Genomic DNA, 13,915 nt, shown 5'->3' with positions numbered 1-13,915 from the left:
TGTTCACAATTCGATATCCTGAGCGTGTTGATCATTGTATGAAATATTATAACTACAGATATGCGCATTCGTGACCGAATCATACACCATGGATAATTTCTTCTAGTTTGTTTAACTGTTAGAGATAAAAAAAAGACAAACAGGGGTGGAAATTTACTACATGTTTGGCAAGGTTCATGACCACAAATGGCAAGAAAAATCATAATGTAATCACTTCCTTACGAACTGACACATGCGCAGTGGTTGACGGGAAATTTCCCTTGCTTTAGCTGAACAAAATTTGATGCCAAGAAACAAGTAATTTGTCTGTTATCCTAAAGAATTACTTGTGTACACATATATCATATAGTTACAGAGAACATACCATTTTATAGGATTGGCTTGTTCAACAGAGAATGCGATTCCTAACCCTTTGTTTACTATGAACAATACTCGATGGCAAAAAACTTATGAATTTTGGTGCTCTGTAAGATCACAACCTAAAATATGTTTTGGCGTTTTCTAACACCATTGTGTTCGCATTGACTTTCCTGAAATACAACCAATATGAAGTTCAACTCCATTCCTTCATTAATTAATTTCATCGGAGCCGTCACAAAAAATTACAGTTTGGTGTTTAACACCTTTAGGGCTCAAAATTAAATTTCGATGTTCTCAAACACAACCAGCTAATAAACATATGTTTTGGTGTTAGCTAACACCATTGGTACTTTAAAAACATATTTTGTTTAACAGCTTTGTATAACATCTCTAACGCACAAAAGGCCAGCGGCAATGTTAAGAACAGGGAACTATTTATTTTCATCAGATACACAGCCTGGGAGTTTATTTGCTGTGGGTTGATAAATGGTTAATAAACCACAGATGACGTGCCCGTGGGAGTTAGGGGGAACATTAGCCGGGTTGCTAATGGTGGGTGCTATAACGCAAACTGCACAGGAACACCACTGTGATGATTCCTCCGTGAAGTCAAATGACTTTAACATGCAGTCACGGGTTTGTTTGTTTATTTATTTATTTGATTGGCGTTTTACGCCGTTCTCAAGAATACTCACGGGTCTAAGATCAATCCTTTTAACCCTAAATTGTAAATCCGTATATAAATATTTAAAATACATACAATAGGATCTTCTAAGTAGCACAGGCGTCATCGAGGTACATGTACAAAAAATAGATAAATATTAGGATAAAAAATAACGCGGCTAACAAGCGTATGTGCAGATCGAATCCCCTTGAAAGGAAAATTAAGTACGAATTCAATGAGACGTGTGAAGTTTGTTGTTACACTAATATATGGGACCGTTCCCACATTATCCCTCATGCATAATGTGCCATAAGTAACACAACCGCATGTCAATCTTCAGCAAAGACCATGTTAAATTAATGTCGCTTTTGTAAAAGCATCACATGTAACACAATCTAAATGCAAATCTTCAGCTAAATGGCGTTTTACAGTGAATGTCATAGGTCAAGTTAAAATTATGTCGCTTTCGTGAAAACATCATATACGTAACACAATTTATGTTAGTCTTCAGTGAAATGATGTTTTACGATGAATTATTAGGCCATGATACTTTCATGTCCAATATCTGTTATCGCAGAGTGACTTTTCTACATTTGAGAATATTCTACACAATATGTTTCTTATTCAGTGATAAGATTCTTTTGGATTCAGTTAGACAAATTGTTGAAATATATGTTTGTTATATACTAATAAATATTTAAAATTATATTGGCTCAATGTTTATTCATTCATAGAATATGAAACAGTAGGGTGATAATTGGTCCTGGCGTTAATTATGCAGTGAGTTTCAACACAAAGCAAACCACAGCAATTGCATAGGGGATAATACACTCGACGGCAACAGTAACCAGTTGCAAAGACAGGCACAAATGAATGAAACATGATCCGGAAACAACTATGACAAAAGCACACCGCTCACCTACTTATACTCGGTTCTCCATCGACTATACTATAGTTACCGTACCATACGTTCCCAGAAACGTGTATTCTGAATGCCCAGTATTACAGTTTTACTGTGGCGTGTTTCCCTGGCTGTGCATCGCTCTATTTTTCCATACTGTGTAATTATGCCTTCGCTGGTATTTAGTATACTGATTACCATGTTCTGCAGTCAGAGATGAATAATGGCGCCCAGGTTCTGGATTATGCAGATGGGAACTGAGCTGTAGCAAGCCTCGGGAGAAATTCCATCGACCCATTGGTGCTCTATTACTGCGGTTTCGGGTTCGACACCCGTTACTGCTAATACTGACTAATTCAACTGGTTTTATGTATAAGACTACATGGTGAAACTGCGGGGTGTGACATAGGCCTACGTCTGATAAACTAGTAAAAATGGCAGCAAAACAAAAGCGTGAATGTTTGAATGGCGCCATCGGGTCCAAAAACAAATTGTTTTCATCTCGTTTTTAATAACAAAGGCCAGCCAATGTCTACGGATCATACACAAATGTAATGCAAAGACAGAAAGGCGAAATCTACCATATCCTATGGAAATAACACACATCGAAGTTTCCGCACATATATGCAGTAATGTGTATATAGTTCAGAGATTCTCTCCATCAAGCACAGTTCGTATTTGTATATGGATACACACGTACAATACGTATCGATATTAACCGGTGGCTGGTCTGTATACAGACCACAGTCTCACCTTGTCAGAAATACGTCAATACGAAAAACTGAACAATGAAAGATGCAGATATCATAATTATATGTATAATCCCAGTTCACACACCCAACCCTCGACTGCTTATTGAATTACAGGGGACGACATTTAAACAGCTTTATTTGTGCTCCAATTCGCTCAAAACACACCGTGGCCGACATATCACAAAGAGTGATCCACAAACACATGAAGACCAAGGTTCGATCTCGGCCTCCATCCAATCAGCCGGTATTGTCTATGAGGGACATGTCACGCAGCACCAGAGACACATGGAATTCTAATCATCCTGGACACATCGTCTGAACATATGTTACCCAGCAAACAGCCAATGCACAGTCGGACGGAAAATCAAATTCCGCATTGAATTGATTCATCCCACCATACAAGGCTGCTCCGTGTTATTTACACGATGGTGGCTTTAGCCTCGTTCGTGGTTGATAGGTTTGGATTTTATACCGACGATAGTATGACGACATTGTCTAGTCAACAGGTGAACCTACGTGAATATGAAATGTACAATGACATGAATCACACTGCCTTCCTTTGCTGCTTGTTTATTTATATCTATGTTTGGATGTGCTATACAGGATTTAGTCACCCCTAGCTCAGCACTAAAGGGTAAGCTTAGAATCATGGTATTATAATGAACGTGAAATCGTGAAAATACGTTAGTCACTCAAGTTAATTACGTCCGAAACCACGGCTGCCGTTGTCAGAATTAAAGCAAGAAAAAATATTATACCGTATTTAAACTATTAAGCATAAATTGTTGGTAAGAGCGAAGTAGTTTGAGCAAAGAGGAAGTTTTTATACGTAGCTGTCCTGAAGGAGCTGCTGTAAAAATGTGCGAAACAGCGGCGCACTTGTCGTTTGCTGGTGAATTGAACGTCCTTGTAATGGTAAACTGCAGCGGACAAAATGACTGCTTTACCGCAAAAGTTGAAGATATTACAGAACAAAGCCACAGTTGTGTAGTTCCTGTTACCGTCCATCATACCACAATCAAAGGAAACCTTCAAAGTGTGTAGTTGTCACTTATGAATAGCTTGGAGAAGTCGTAAAGCTGCAGTGTGCTTATTTCACGGCCATTAAACGACGACGCCGGTTACATCCGGGCGACTTGGTGACAATGTAGAGAATGGGGGGGGGGGGGGTGCAAACATGTACGATGGTGTACGTGGTGGATGGGTGTGCAGGGTTGGCTTAAAAATTACGACATTTGAGGGGTGGGGCAAGCTGACATTGTTCCGACAATGGAGTAATTTCAAACTTTCGACAGTGCGGATAATTTCCAATTCAGTGCCCTGATGCTGCACTCAACAACTCAACAGAGACATCGGGTCACATTAGGAGAGTTCAAGGGCAAAGTCGATAATTACTTTTCTAGTGTCAAAGCAAAATCTGTCATGATAACAATGACAAAAAGCTGTTGACATGTGCAGAACGGTATATGACCTAAAACTTAGCACATGAATAAGTTGCGCATTGTCCTAATTCTGAGAGTTTTGTTCGTCATGAAAAGGTGGTTAAATATTTATTGGGAGGTAGGATGATTTGCTAGTGAAAAGATGTAAATTCGTCGCACCGGAAGTAATATTTTTTGGTATTTGAAATAGCATTTTTTAATGGAAAGGGCGAAATTTTAGGTATTTACTATAAACGACGACAGACACGGCAAAAAGAGGACAAACTCAAACGCCACAGGCTGTACCAGATTGATGGAATTGACAGCTGTGGGCAATGAGTAATCTGCCTATTTAATATTAAAATCTGATTCTAGAGATTTCAGAATGACGCATATAATTTAATTTCCGCCAAAGTATAATTTACCAACAAAGTCGAGTGAGGAGTGAACCCTAGGTCTGTATCGATAAATGAAGACAGATGCAACATAGAAATGGCAAATATCTGCAAGATTTAGTAACGCTGGTGGTCATTCAGTCATCAAAAAATAAAATGTATGAGCACCAGTTGGGTTTTAATTGCAAACGTTCGTTTCTTTGAAAGCGTCGTTCTTAGCATAAAAGCGTCATTAGCAAATAACATTAATAAAGACGTCTATTTGTGCATTCGTATATATCAGAGCGATAACGAAAAAAAAAAGATGTCAGATCTCACTAAAATCTGATCACAACCACCGTTTTCAGCTCCTGCGCGCGTGTGTGTATGAGGTGGGGGGGAGGGGAGGTCTCAATATTTATTCATTATTTATTCATTTAAAACATTTTTCCCTTGATATAAAGGTTTAATTTCAGCAATTATCAGCAAAGCACATTCTTTTTAACTCCAGGGCGAATATTTAAAAGTATCTATTACAATACAATAACCTCCTCCACCCCAATTTCACCACGGTCACCTACAGAAATAACTTAAAACCACTACGTCTTTTATAAGCAGCATACGAGTCAAATATACACCAATGAACGGCTTAGGTTTGGGCTTACCCACCACTGACGAACTCCCCCACTGACATGTGCATCCCTGAGGACCCATGACCTCCTTGATGTCCACCTGACTTTGCGTGCTGATGACGCATTCCATGACGTGGCATCGTGACGTTACCACTGGTGTGATGTGGATCGACAGGGCCGCTCGACAGCGGTCAGACGAATTCTTATGCTGTTGTGCTTGTAGAGTGCTCTGTGTATTACGCGTAGAGCCCTTTAGATGTAACATTAAGACTGTGGCATGGTATTCCAATATCCGTGGACGAACGAATTAATTATGTCACGGTCTTCAACTTAGAGGGCACGAGAAGTCTTTCCGTTATAAATACAATGAAGTATAAACTATGGCCCAAAACCCAGCAAGCAGTTGAACTTGCAACCGACACTATCGCGCACTTTTCAAGAACCTTCCGTCGAAAAACACTAGTAGAATATCTATATTGCATGATGCAAGGTCAACGGAAAGAGGCTCCTCCAGGGATTCGACGCACGCGCACTTAAGCCCCAGTGAAAAGCATTAGCTGGGCCGCTTCATAGCACTCTGCTATAACCCAATGTTGATTATAAAGAGGGGGTGTCAAAACTGTCTACACAGTCAAATACATTAGTACTATTTCCTTGTGTTAATAGCCATAGAGAAATGAGACGATTCCAAGTCATTCCACATCTTCGATGTCTTTCAAACACAAAAAAATTTTCAGGAGCAAAATGTGATTTTGTGACTAGAGGTATTGGTGCACTGGCGCGCTGATGTAGAAGTGCTGTTTCTACCAGCTGTGTAGACACCACGTTATCACAAAGGTAAGTAAGCTACAAACAAAAATCTAGCAACAGCCAACTTGGCGGCCATTGTGTTAATAGGGGAACATCCCTTAGACGACGTGGTGACTCCATGCATTCCTGCAATTGTCTTGAGGTAGACATTCAGCCCGCATTAAGTATATGTGATTTCTCGGCTTAAATCAGTTCCATATTTAATGGGTTTTTTTCTCTGACCACGTGTTTAGCACTCTGCATGTCCAGGTCCTTCAATTGCTGTATAGGATCACCAGTTTTGCAGATGTCGTCCCGGATTTTTAATAGTACAAATCCGTTCCGTGAAAAAGAATAGGAGTTTCCAATGTTCGTTGAAGATAGTCTTCACAAAGGAAAATTGTCCGCAGGCAATGACAAACGTGTGTTATCCATGACCAAAACAATCGCAGCTAGTCTGCACCAGCTGTAAGCAATAGCCTTGGTTAACTTGATGAAAATGTTATTGCAACCTTATAGTTAACCCCTACTTTAAACTCGCCCATCAACCGAGAGAGAAAATTAAAACAGGGCATGGATTTCTTGTAGCACGAGATACATAATTTGGCTTCCTGAAGTGACAGCAATTTAGAAATGTAATAACATTTTTCATCAGTTCCGGTAAATATAACTGTATATATCCGTGTGTCAAGTTCACATATGCGAGTAAGAATTATGCACGGCAGCCTTGCAGGTAACGTTATGATGAAATACAGTTGTATGTCCACAGCAGAACTAAGATTATGTGCCGGTATTTTTATATGGGTTACATTTTAACTTCCACAAATTATTCCACCAGTCACATAAAGCTGGCTAGCTGAAAGATGCCTTTCCACGTAGACTGGTTAGTGAGGAATTGGCTGCTTCAAGTAGAGTGGTTAGTCGGGAGTTGGCTGGTTCAAGCAGAGTATCTTTGTTCCACTAGGCCTTCAGCAGCTGTCCCAATGCATTGTCGTAAAATAATATATGAACCACATTAGTTTCCAATGAGGAAGCTTAACACTACAAATCGTAACCTTCTAGGAATTCAGATGAAAGAAGTGCCGACGCCTTAACTCAATCCGTTTCCGATGTGAGCCCTCCGTGAACGAAATGGACTTACTGAAATATCACGCTCCGCATCAATTTCATGAAACTTTTTCCAGCGTACAGTTGTCCTTTTTTTGGAAGGGTGGGGTGGGGGGGAGGGGGGTGGGGGGGGCATCAAAAATCTGACTTAATTAACGATAAAATCTTCAGATATACCATGGGATAACCAGGTTTACCAGGCACCATGTTAGAATAAGGGATAAACAGGTTTACGAAGCACCATGTTAGAGTAAGGGATAAACAGGTTTATGAGGCACCATGTTAGAGTAAGGGATAACCAGGTTTACGAGGCACCATGTTAGAGTAAGGGATAACCAGGTTTACGAGGCACCATGCTAGAGTAAGGGATAACCAGGTTTACTAGGCACCATGTTAGAGTAAGGGATAACCAGGTTTACGAGGCACCATGTTAGAGTAAGGAATAACCAGGTTTACGAAGCAGCATGGTATAGTAAGGGATAACCAGGTTTACGAAGCAGCATGGTATAGTAAGGGATAACCAGGTTTACGAGGCACCATGCTAGAGTAAGGGATAACCAGGTTTACGAAGCAGCATGGTATAGTAAGGGATAACCAGGTTTACGAAGCAGCATGGTATAGTAAGGGATAACCAGGTTTACGAGGCACCATGCTAGAGTAAGGGATAACCAGGTTTACGAAGCAACATGGTATAGTAAGGGATAACCTTTACGAGGCAACATGGTAAAGTAAGGGATAACCTTTACGAGGCAAGACGCAAGAAAGTGGTGCATGGGAATGCTGCACGTAGCAATGTTACGATAAAGGAGAATAACAGGAGACTTCTTTAACACAAGTTACCATTTCTTCCTCAAAAGATCAGAATGCTCATTCCTGGAAGGAAATCACAAAGGTATCACTTTGTGGATGGAAGGCACTGCTGAGGATGTCCGAAAAATGTCCAAGCTTTCTTTACTCACGGTTTCCTGGATATTGTCAGGGACAGTTTCTGGAATAAGGGCTTTCCATTTACTCCAGACGCATTGCGCTGTTTTGCACGGAATCAACCGATTTCACGTATCAAATGTAGTTCAAACTCTGCACAAGTATTAGAAAATACTTTTTGTATTTTCATCATAATGGTTCAATGACTCCTTGCTTTCATGCGAACCCTCAGTATCAGGTTTTGTTCCTGAGAGTACCATTTTCAACCAATCGCTTTCTGTGCGTTCACTAAGACATTGTCGTTTAGCGCGGGACCCATACCGTCCTAAATGAAACCTAATTCCTGCTCACGTCAATGGAACAGAAAACCTTTTCAATTCCTTCACTGGAACCTCGGTTGTTAAAAACTATCCCCACACTTCACAATACTGCCGCTACGCCGTGAGGTTTACTCTGAGCCCAGTAATCGTGTTTTTTCTCCACCGGATCATCTCTATGAACATAGAGCCATTTGTTTGGAGGTGGTCGTTACTTCGAGAGGTCAACAGCTATAAGCTTTTCGGCTACAAAGTCCAAGCATCTAACGAATTTCGTGCTATTGTCCCTGGACGCTGTCTCCTGCATAATCCAATAAAACGCGTCCACAAAGCCCGTAAATCAACGAAAGGCTTAAACCTATATCTTATGCATTTATGCATAGAATAATAAGTGGTTGGTACAATGTAGACTCTTGTGTTGAACAACAAGTCTTTACAACGAACATGTCATTTCCATATATTCATCGAGTGTGTTATATTTTGCCGCATCATCGCTGGGTTTCCCACTGCCAAAAAAATCCACCAGAAACCATCGGGACTCAGCTCTCTAATTAGACACAGGTTGGTTTCCGACAATGCTTTCTCCGCAGGGTGTAGAATTATTTGGCTACTGTCAAAATTTCATTGTCCTCCAACGGTGCCTAACTCCCATATCTACATATATGTATAAAACATTGTGCTACAAACTATACCTCAGTTTCAGTTGTCTGTATCAATGTAAGACACCAGCACATATTCAAAAAATCTTGGCCGATAACTGTGACACACGAACGCCCTCAAGTTGACCATGCTGTCAATGTCGTTTAACTATCATCCGTGAAATAAAAGTTTAATTAACTTAAATATATTTTCAAGAAATTATATTCAGTGAATTTCAGAGATTATTTTCTAAAAATATACTTTTATATAAAAAGTATCATTTTATATCTAAAATATATTTATGCCTTATGCATATATTCAGTCCCAAAAACCATTGTGTGAAGATGAACTCTTGTGGTACTTCACTTCTGCCAATCGCACGAACGGAATATACGTCCAGCGAAACAATTATCCAGTTCGCAAAAAAAAAAAAAATAAAAGAAAACGACCAGGCAGACATTTCTGACAACAGATACATCAAAATATACTGAAAACTAAGCAGTTGTTTCCGGCTTTAGTAAAACACCTGCGCTAAGGCAAGCAATCAGAAACTGTTCTGAAACCCGCCATACGTGCTTATTTTCCCGGTGAGACTACTGTAACAAGGCCACACAAACTTGGTACTGTCACCCTGGGTGGGCAAATAAAAAAGACTAACATCAAAGAAAAAGGAAAAAAAATGCATGCTTATGGCTTAACGTCATTTCGGACATATTTGCACCATATCTTGGCGAAATTGTGGCGGCTAGAGCATGTGATATTGTAAAAAGTGACAGTGGAAGTAATTAATAATAAGATTAAGTTGCCAAAAAAAAAAACCCTTTAGTGCACATATGCGCTTGATATTAATGTACAGCTGGGGACTGAGAGCCAATGGTCTCATCGGCACGTGCTGCCTTCCCTGAAAGAAACATGGCGGCCACATTTTCTTTTTTTTAGAATCGGCTTCAAACAGCATCCCAATATAAAACAGTTGGGAGTGTTGCAGGTTTTTTAAAAACTATAGCTTGAAAAAGAGTTGAATGACTGACCGTGACAAGATCACAATGCATTCCGCTGAGAGACCCTAGGCAACAGGAAATGAAAGAGATATACCTCGGGTAAAAACCCGGAAAAAAGCACGAGCCAGCTGTCAGTAACAGATTGGAGGACCGCAAAATATTTCGAGGACGCAGGGCGTAACAAAAAAGGGCAATGTTGCAAAACACGGTTCGCGTATTGCACACCACTTTGATCATAACTAAAGGGTTCTTTTTTGCCCAAAAATATATGAAAATGCTAAAGATATTAGGAATGAAATGAGAATCTGGTTCTGATGAACGATCAAATATGGCTATGGAATTTCAGCAGAAAAAAGTATTCCGTTTGTGCATTAAAACCTGACGAGGATAAAGAAAAAACAACATGTACAGCCTTGAGAGTCTAAAGGATTGAGAAACAAGATAGGAATCGTATTTGAGGTTGTCGTATTATATTAAGCCTATTCTAAAGAGTGTTCAGCTTGTGCGCCTACGTCCCGTTATTTGAATTTATTTAAGAACGGTATTTTCTTTATTGTGATAATAATAATAAAGAAAAGGACTAAATAGCTCGATAAGAAGAGATAGAGAATGAACTATTGCTGGACACGCGTGCATACGAACTGCTGGGGATTTACGCCCCTTCGCAAGGCGGTTCGATATTTTACCACATTACCCACCAGTGACGAACATGTATCCAATGGAAAAGTGTGTACACTGGACAAAGACAAGGCGAATGTAAACATGAACATCTTAGTGGTTATATGCAGAATGCTGCATGAGGTCTACCAAAAACACAGAGATAAAAACGAAAAATGACCACAGAAAATATACTTATCAATTGATGCGGAAGATGTTTGGTGGGACAGATCATAAAAAAACCCCCAAAATAACAAAACCTATCACCATATTTTACAGAAGTGTCTGGAGGCATTTAATCAATAATTATTAAATCCTATCTTCCGAAATCAAAGAAAAACCCTTTGAAAACACTTAGGCTTAAAATTGCTGGGGTGAACAGATGGCAAGAATCTCGCGTTAAAATACATAAATTCTTCGATTGTGATTTTCCTGTACAGTAAGTAATATGTACATCGTATTTTAGCTGATACAAGGAAACTAGCTTGAAACATGCCGAGGCCGACAGTTCAATGTTTAATATGTAATCGCATTCAGTCACGCTGGATATGAATAAAACGAGTGCATGCAATCTCAATATGTATATCGCTGTTCTAAAGTGAATATATAAGGTTCTAAAGTTCTGAAATCTTAGTTTGCCGCTGTCTCCCGCCCAGTCACATAAACTCAGGTTCTTCCCAGGCCGTCCATTTGCTTTTGTTGACTTTGCGAATCTATACTGTCGCTTGTTAGGAGCTAATTCACCATGCAGCATCTTTGCGGTGGCGCGCGCATTAATCCGGAAATCGCTCCGCATGGTTAAGTAGATCGCGAGGTCTTTAGCGGAACCGGGCTGTAATGCAGTTCCCAGTCTCCCCGCATCAGGATTGTGAGGTCAGTAAATAAAGCGTCCATTCTTTCACCGTGTTATTTCTAAGTCGCCGGTACCGATCGAATTTTACCAGCCAATGAAACCTCCTTACATCCATCCGCCATCGTCGATCAATTGGATTACTTTCGACTCGTTTCCAATCTATAATTGCATTTCTATCCCGTCAAAGCAAGGGCGCGCCAATTGCTTTTTCTTCGTTACTCCAGCTTTTAGCTCCCCCGAATTCCTACTTGGATATTGTCCGGCCGGAACGTGCGTGACAACGGCTCGGTTGGATTAGTTCCCCTTGGTAAGCTACACTCAAATGTTTACTCAGTGCCTTGTTCGCGACTTCGCTCCATTTCTGTAGTCCATACATTCTGGTTAAAGCTGACTGATGCATTTACTTAAAAGCTTTGTCACCTGGCGATATTCCCGAGCTCCGCTTAATAAATAAGAGTGGTTTAATGTTCATTGGTAAAATGAACCTAATATAATATATCACATAAATATGAATTGAGCCATTTAATTTGTTTATTTCTCTGATTGGTGTTTTCCGTCCTACTCAGGGAATACTTTACTTACACGACGGCGGTCAGCATTATGGTGGGAGGAAACCAGACAGAGGCCGAGGGAAACCCACGACACGTACGGCCGGAGAGGAATTGAGCCATAAAGCACATATCAAAGCTTGGAGTCACTTGGAATCAGAAGTAGGTCATGTGAATGAAAAGTTATTCTGTTATCCACGAATACGCTTATGCCATACTGTTATATTTATCATTATCATTATGTGTAGTACTAACTGACTGATAGGTTAAATGAATCATTATCTGTGGTACTAACTGACTGATAGGTTAAATGAATCATTATCTGTGGTACTAACTGACTGACAGATTAAATAAATCATTATCTGTGGTACTAACTGACTGACAGATTAAATGAATCATTATCTGTGGTACTAACTGACTGATAGGTTAAATGAATCATTATCTGTGGTACTAACTGACTGACAGATTAAATAAATCATTATCTGTGGTACTAACTGACTGACAGATTAAATGAATCATTATCTGTGGTACTAACTGACTGATAGGTTAAATGAATCATTATCTGTGGTACTAACTGACTGACAGATTAAATAAATCATTATCTGTGGTACTAACTGACTGACAGATTAAATAAATCATTATCTGTGGTACTAGTTGACTGATAGGTTAAATAAGTCATTATCAGTAGTACTAACTCACTGGCTGTCTGGTTAAATGAATCATCAGCTGCAGTACTGATGGGTTAAATGAATAACTGTCTGTAGTACTAACTGATTGATTGTCTGGTTAAATAAATCATAAACTGAAGTACTAACTGATTATTTGGTTAAATAAATCATTATCTGTAGCACTAACTGATAGATTGTCTGGTTAAATGAATCATCAGCTGTAGTACTAAATAATTGATTTGTTAAATGAATCATCAGCTGTAGTACTTACCAACTGATTGTCTGGTTAAATAATTCATAAGCTGTAGTACTAACTGATTGATTGGTTAAATGAATCATTGTCTGTAGTACTAACTGATATATTTGCTAAATGGCTGGTTAAATGAATCATCCGCAGTTGTACTAACTAATTGGAACATTGTCCGTAGTACTAGCTTAACGTCCATCTGGTTGCAAATGAAATGGATTTTTGTTTTGTCGGGTGCGATTGCATGAGAGTGTACAAATCTGCGTTCTTTTTATTTTTTTTGATTTTTGCCTTTTGTCGGAGTAAAACGTTCACGGCATTCGCATGTATGGCTCTTAGGGTAGTAAATGTCATACACACCAGTCTGTGTGATGCCATTATTTCACAAATCCCTGCGAGTAGTTTTTTCAACGAGGTACATCTCCAGGGGACCACTCCATCATAACTTTGGCAATTAGCACTGTTTAGGTGATTGAGGTTGCATACCAGTTTTCTATTTTACGGTCACGTGTTCTTCTCAATATTTATACCTCTACATGTGAATCAGGATAGCTCCTTGTACAAAAGACAGGCCAGTTCTATTCAACTTGGCATTTAGTCCGAAGACACTGGTTCGAATCCAATCAGTGGCGTTTTCTTATATTTTATTACATGTATGATCACAACGTGGGATAAATTTTAAGACGGATAAACCTTATGTATTTCACGGTATTATGTATTTGACAGTTTCTAAGAACTGGCTATTGGTCAATATGGGAATTATACTATATCAGAATATGACAAAAGCCGACAAAATGCGACTCAGTCTGGATTTAAAGTGACACCGTTATTAACAGGACATATTGGCACCACACAGAGACCGAGACAGTCCACGACAGTGCATACCCTACTTATGGGTCATGAACAGAAATAGCCCAGTATTCTCAGAGAAGTTCAATCAATATGCAGATTAATGCCGTGCCGACAATGGTCCGCTACATCTAAAGCTTACTAAAAATAAGTCAATTATGCAACGTTGCCATGGGGACACGCGCAGTATAGATGACGATCCGAGTGAGTCA

General features: G+C 39.6%; 1 protein-coding gene across 3 annotated transcripts in view; it reads right to left on the bottom strand.

Moving 5' to 3' along the window:
* Positions 1–13,915, bottom strand: part of LOC135464746 (innexin unc-9-like) — a 72,640-nt gene that overhangs the window by 15,584 nt on the left and 43,141 nt on the right. The window contains exon 1 of one of the 3 annotated variants that reach the window (XM_064742281.1): positions 5,138–5,188. The exons of the other annotated variants lie outside the window; for them this stretch is intronic. Within the exon in view, the coding sequence (XP_064598351.1) occupies positions 5,138–5,172 (35 nt within the window). The 5' untranslated portion in view covers positions 5,173–5,188. Of the gene's footprint in view, positions 1–5,137; positions 5,189–13,915 lie in introns of those variants that run through there. 3 annotated transcript variants of the gene reach the window in all.

This window comes from Liolophura sinensis, chromosome 4, assembly GCF_032854445.1.
Source record: "Liolophura sinensis isolate JHLJ2023 chromosome 4, CUHK_Ljap_v2, whole genome shotgun sequence".
NCBI lineage: Eukaryota > Metazoa > Mollusca > Polyplacophora > Chitonida > Chitonidae > Liolophura > Liolophura sinensis.
This window is presented reverse-complemented; position numbering and strand designations above follow the sequence as displayed.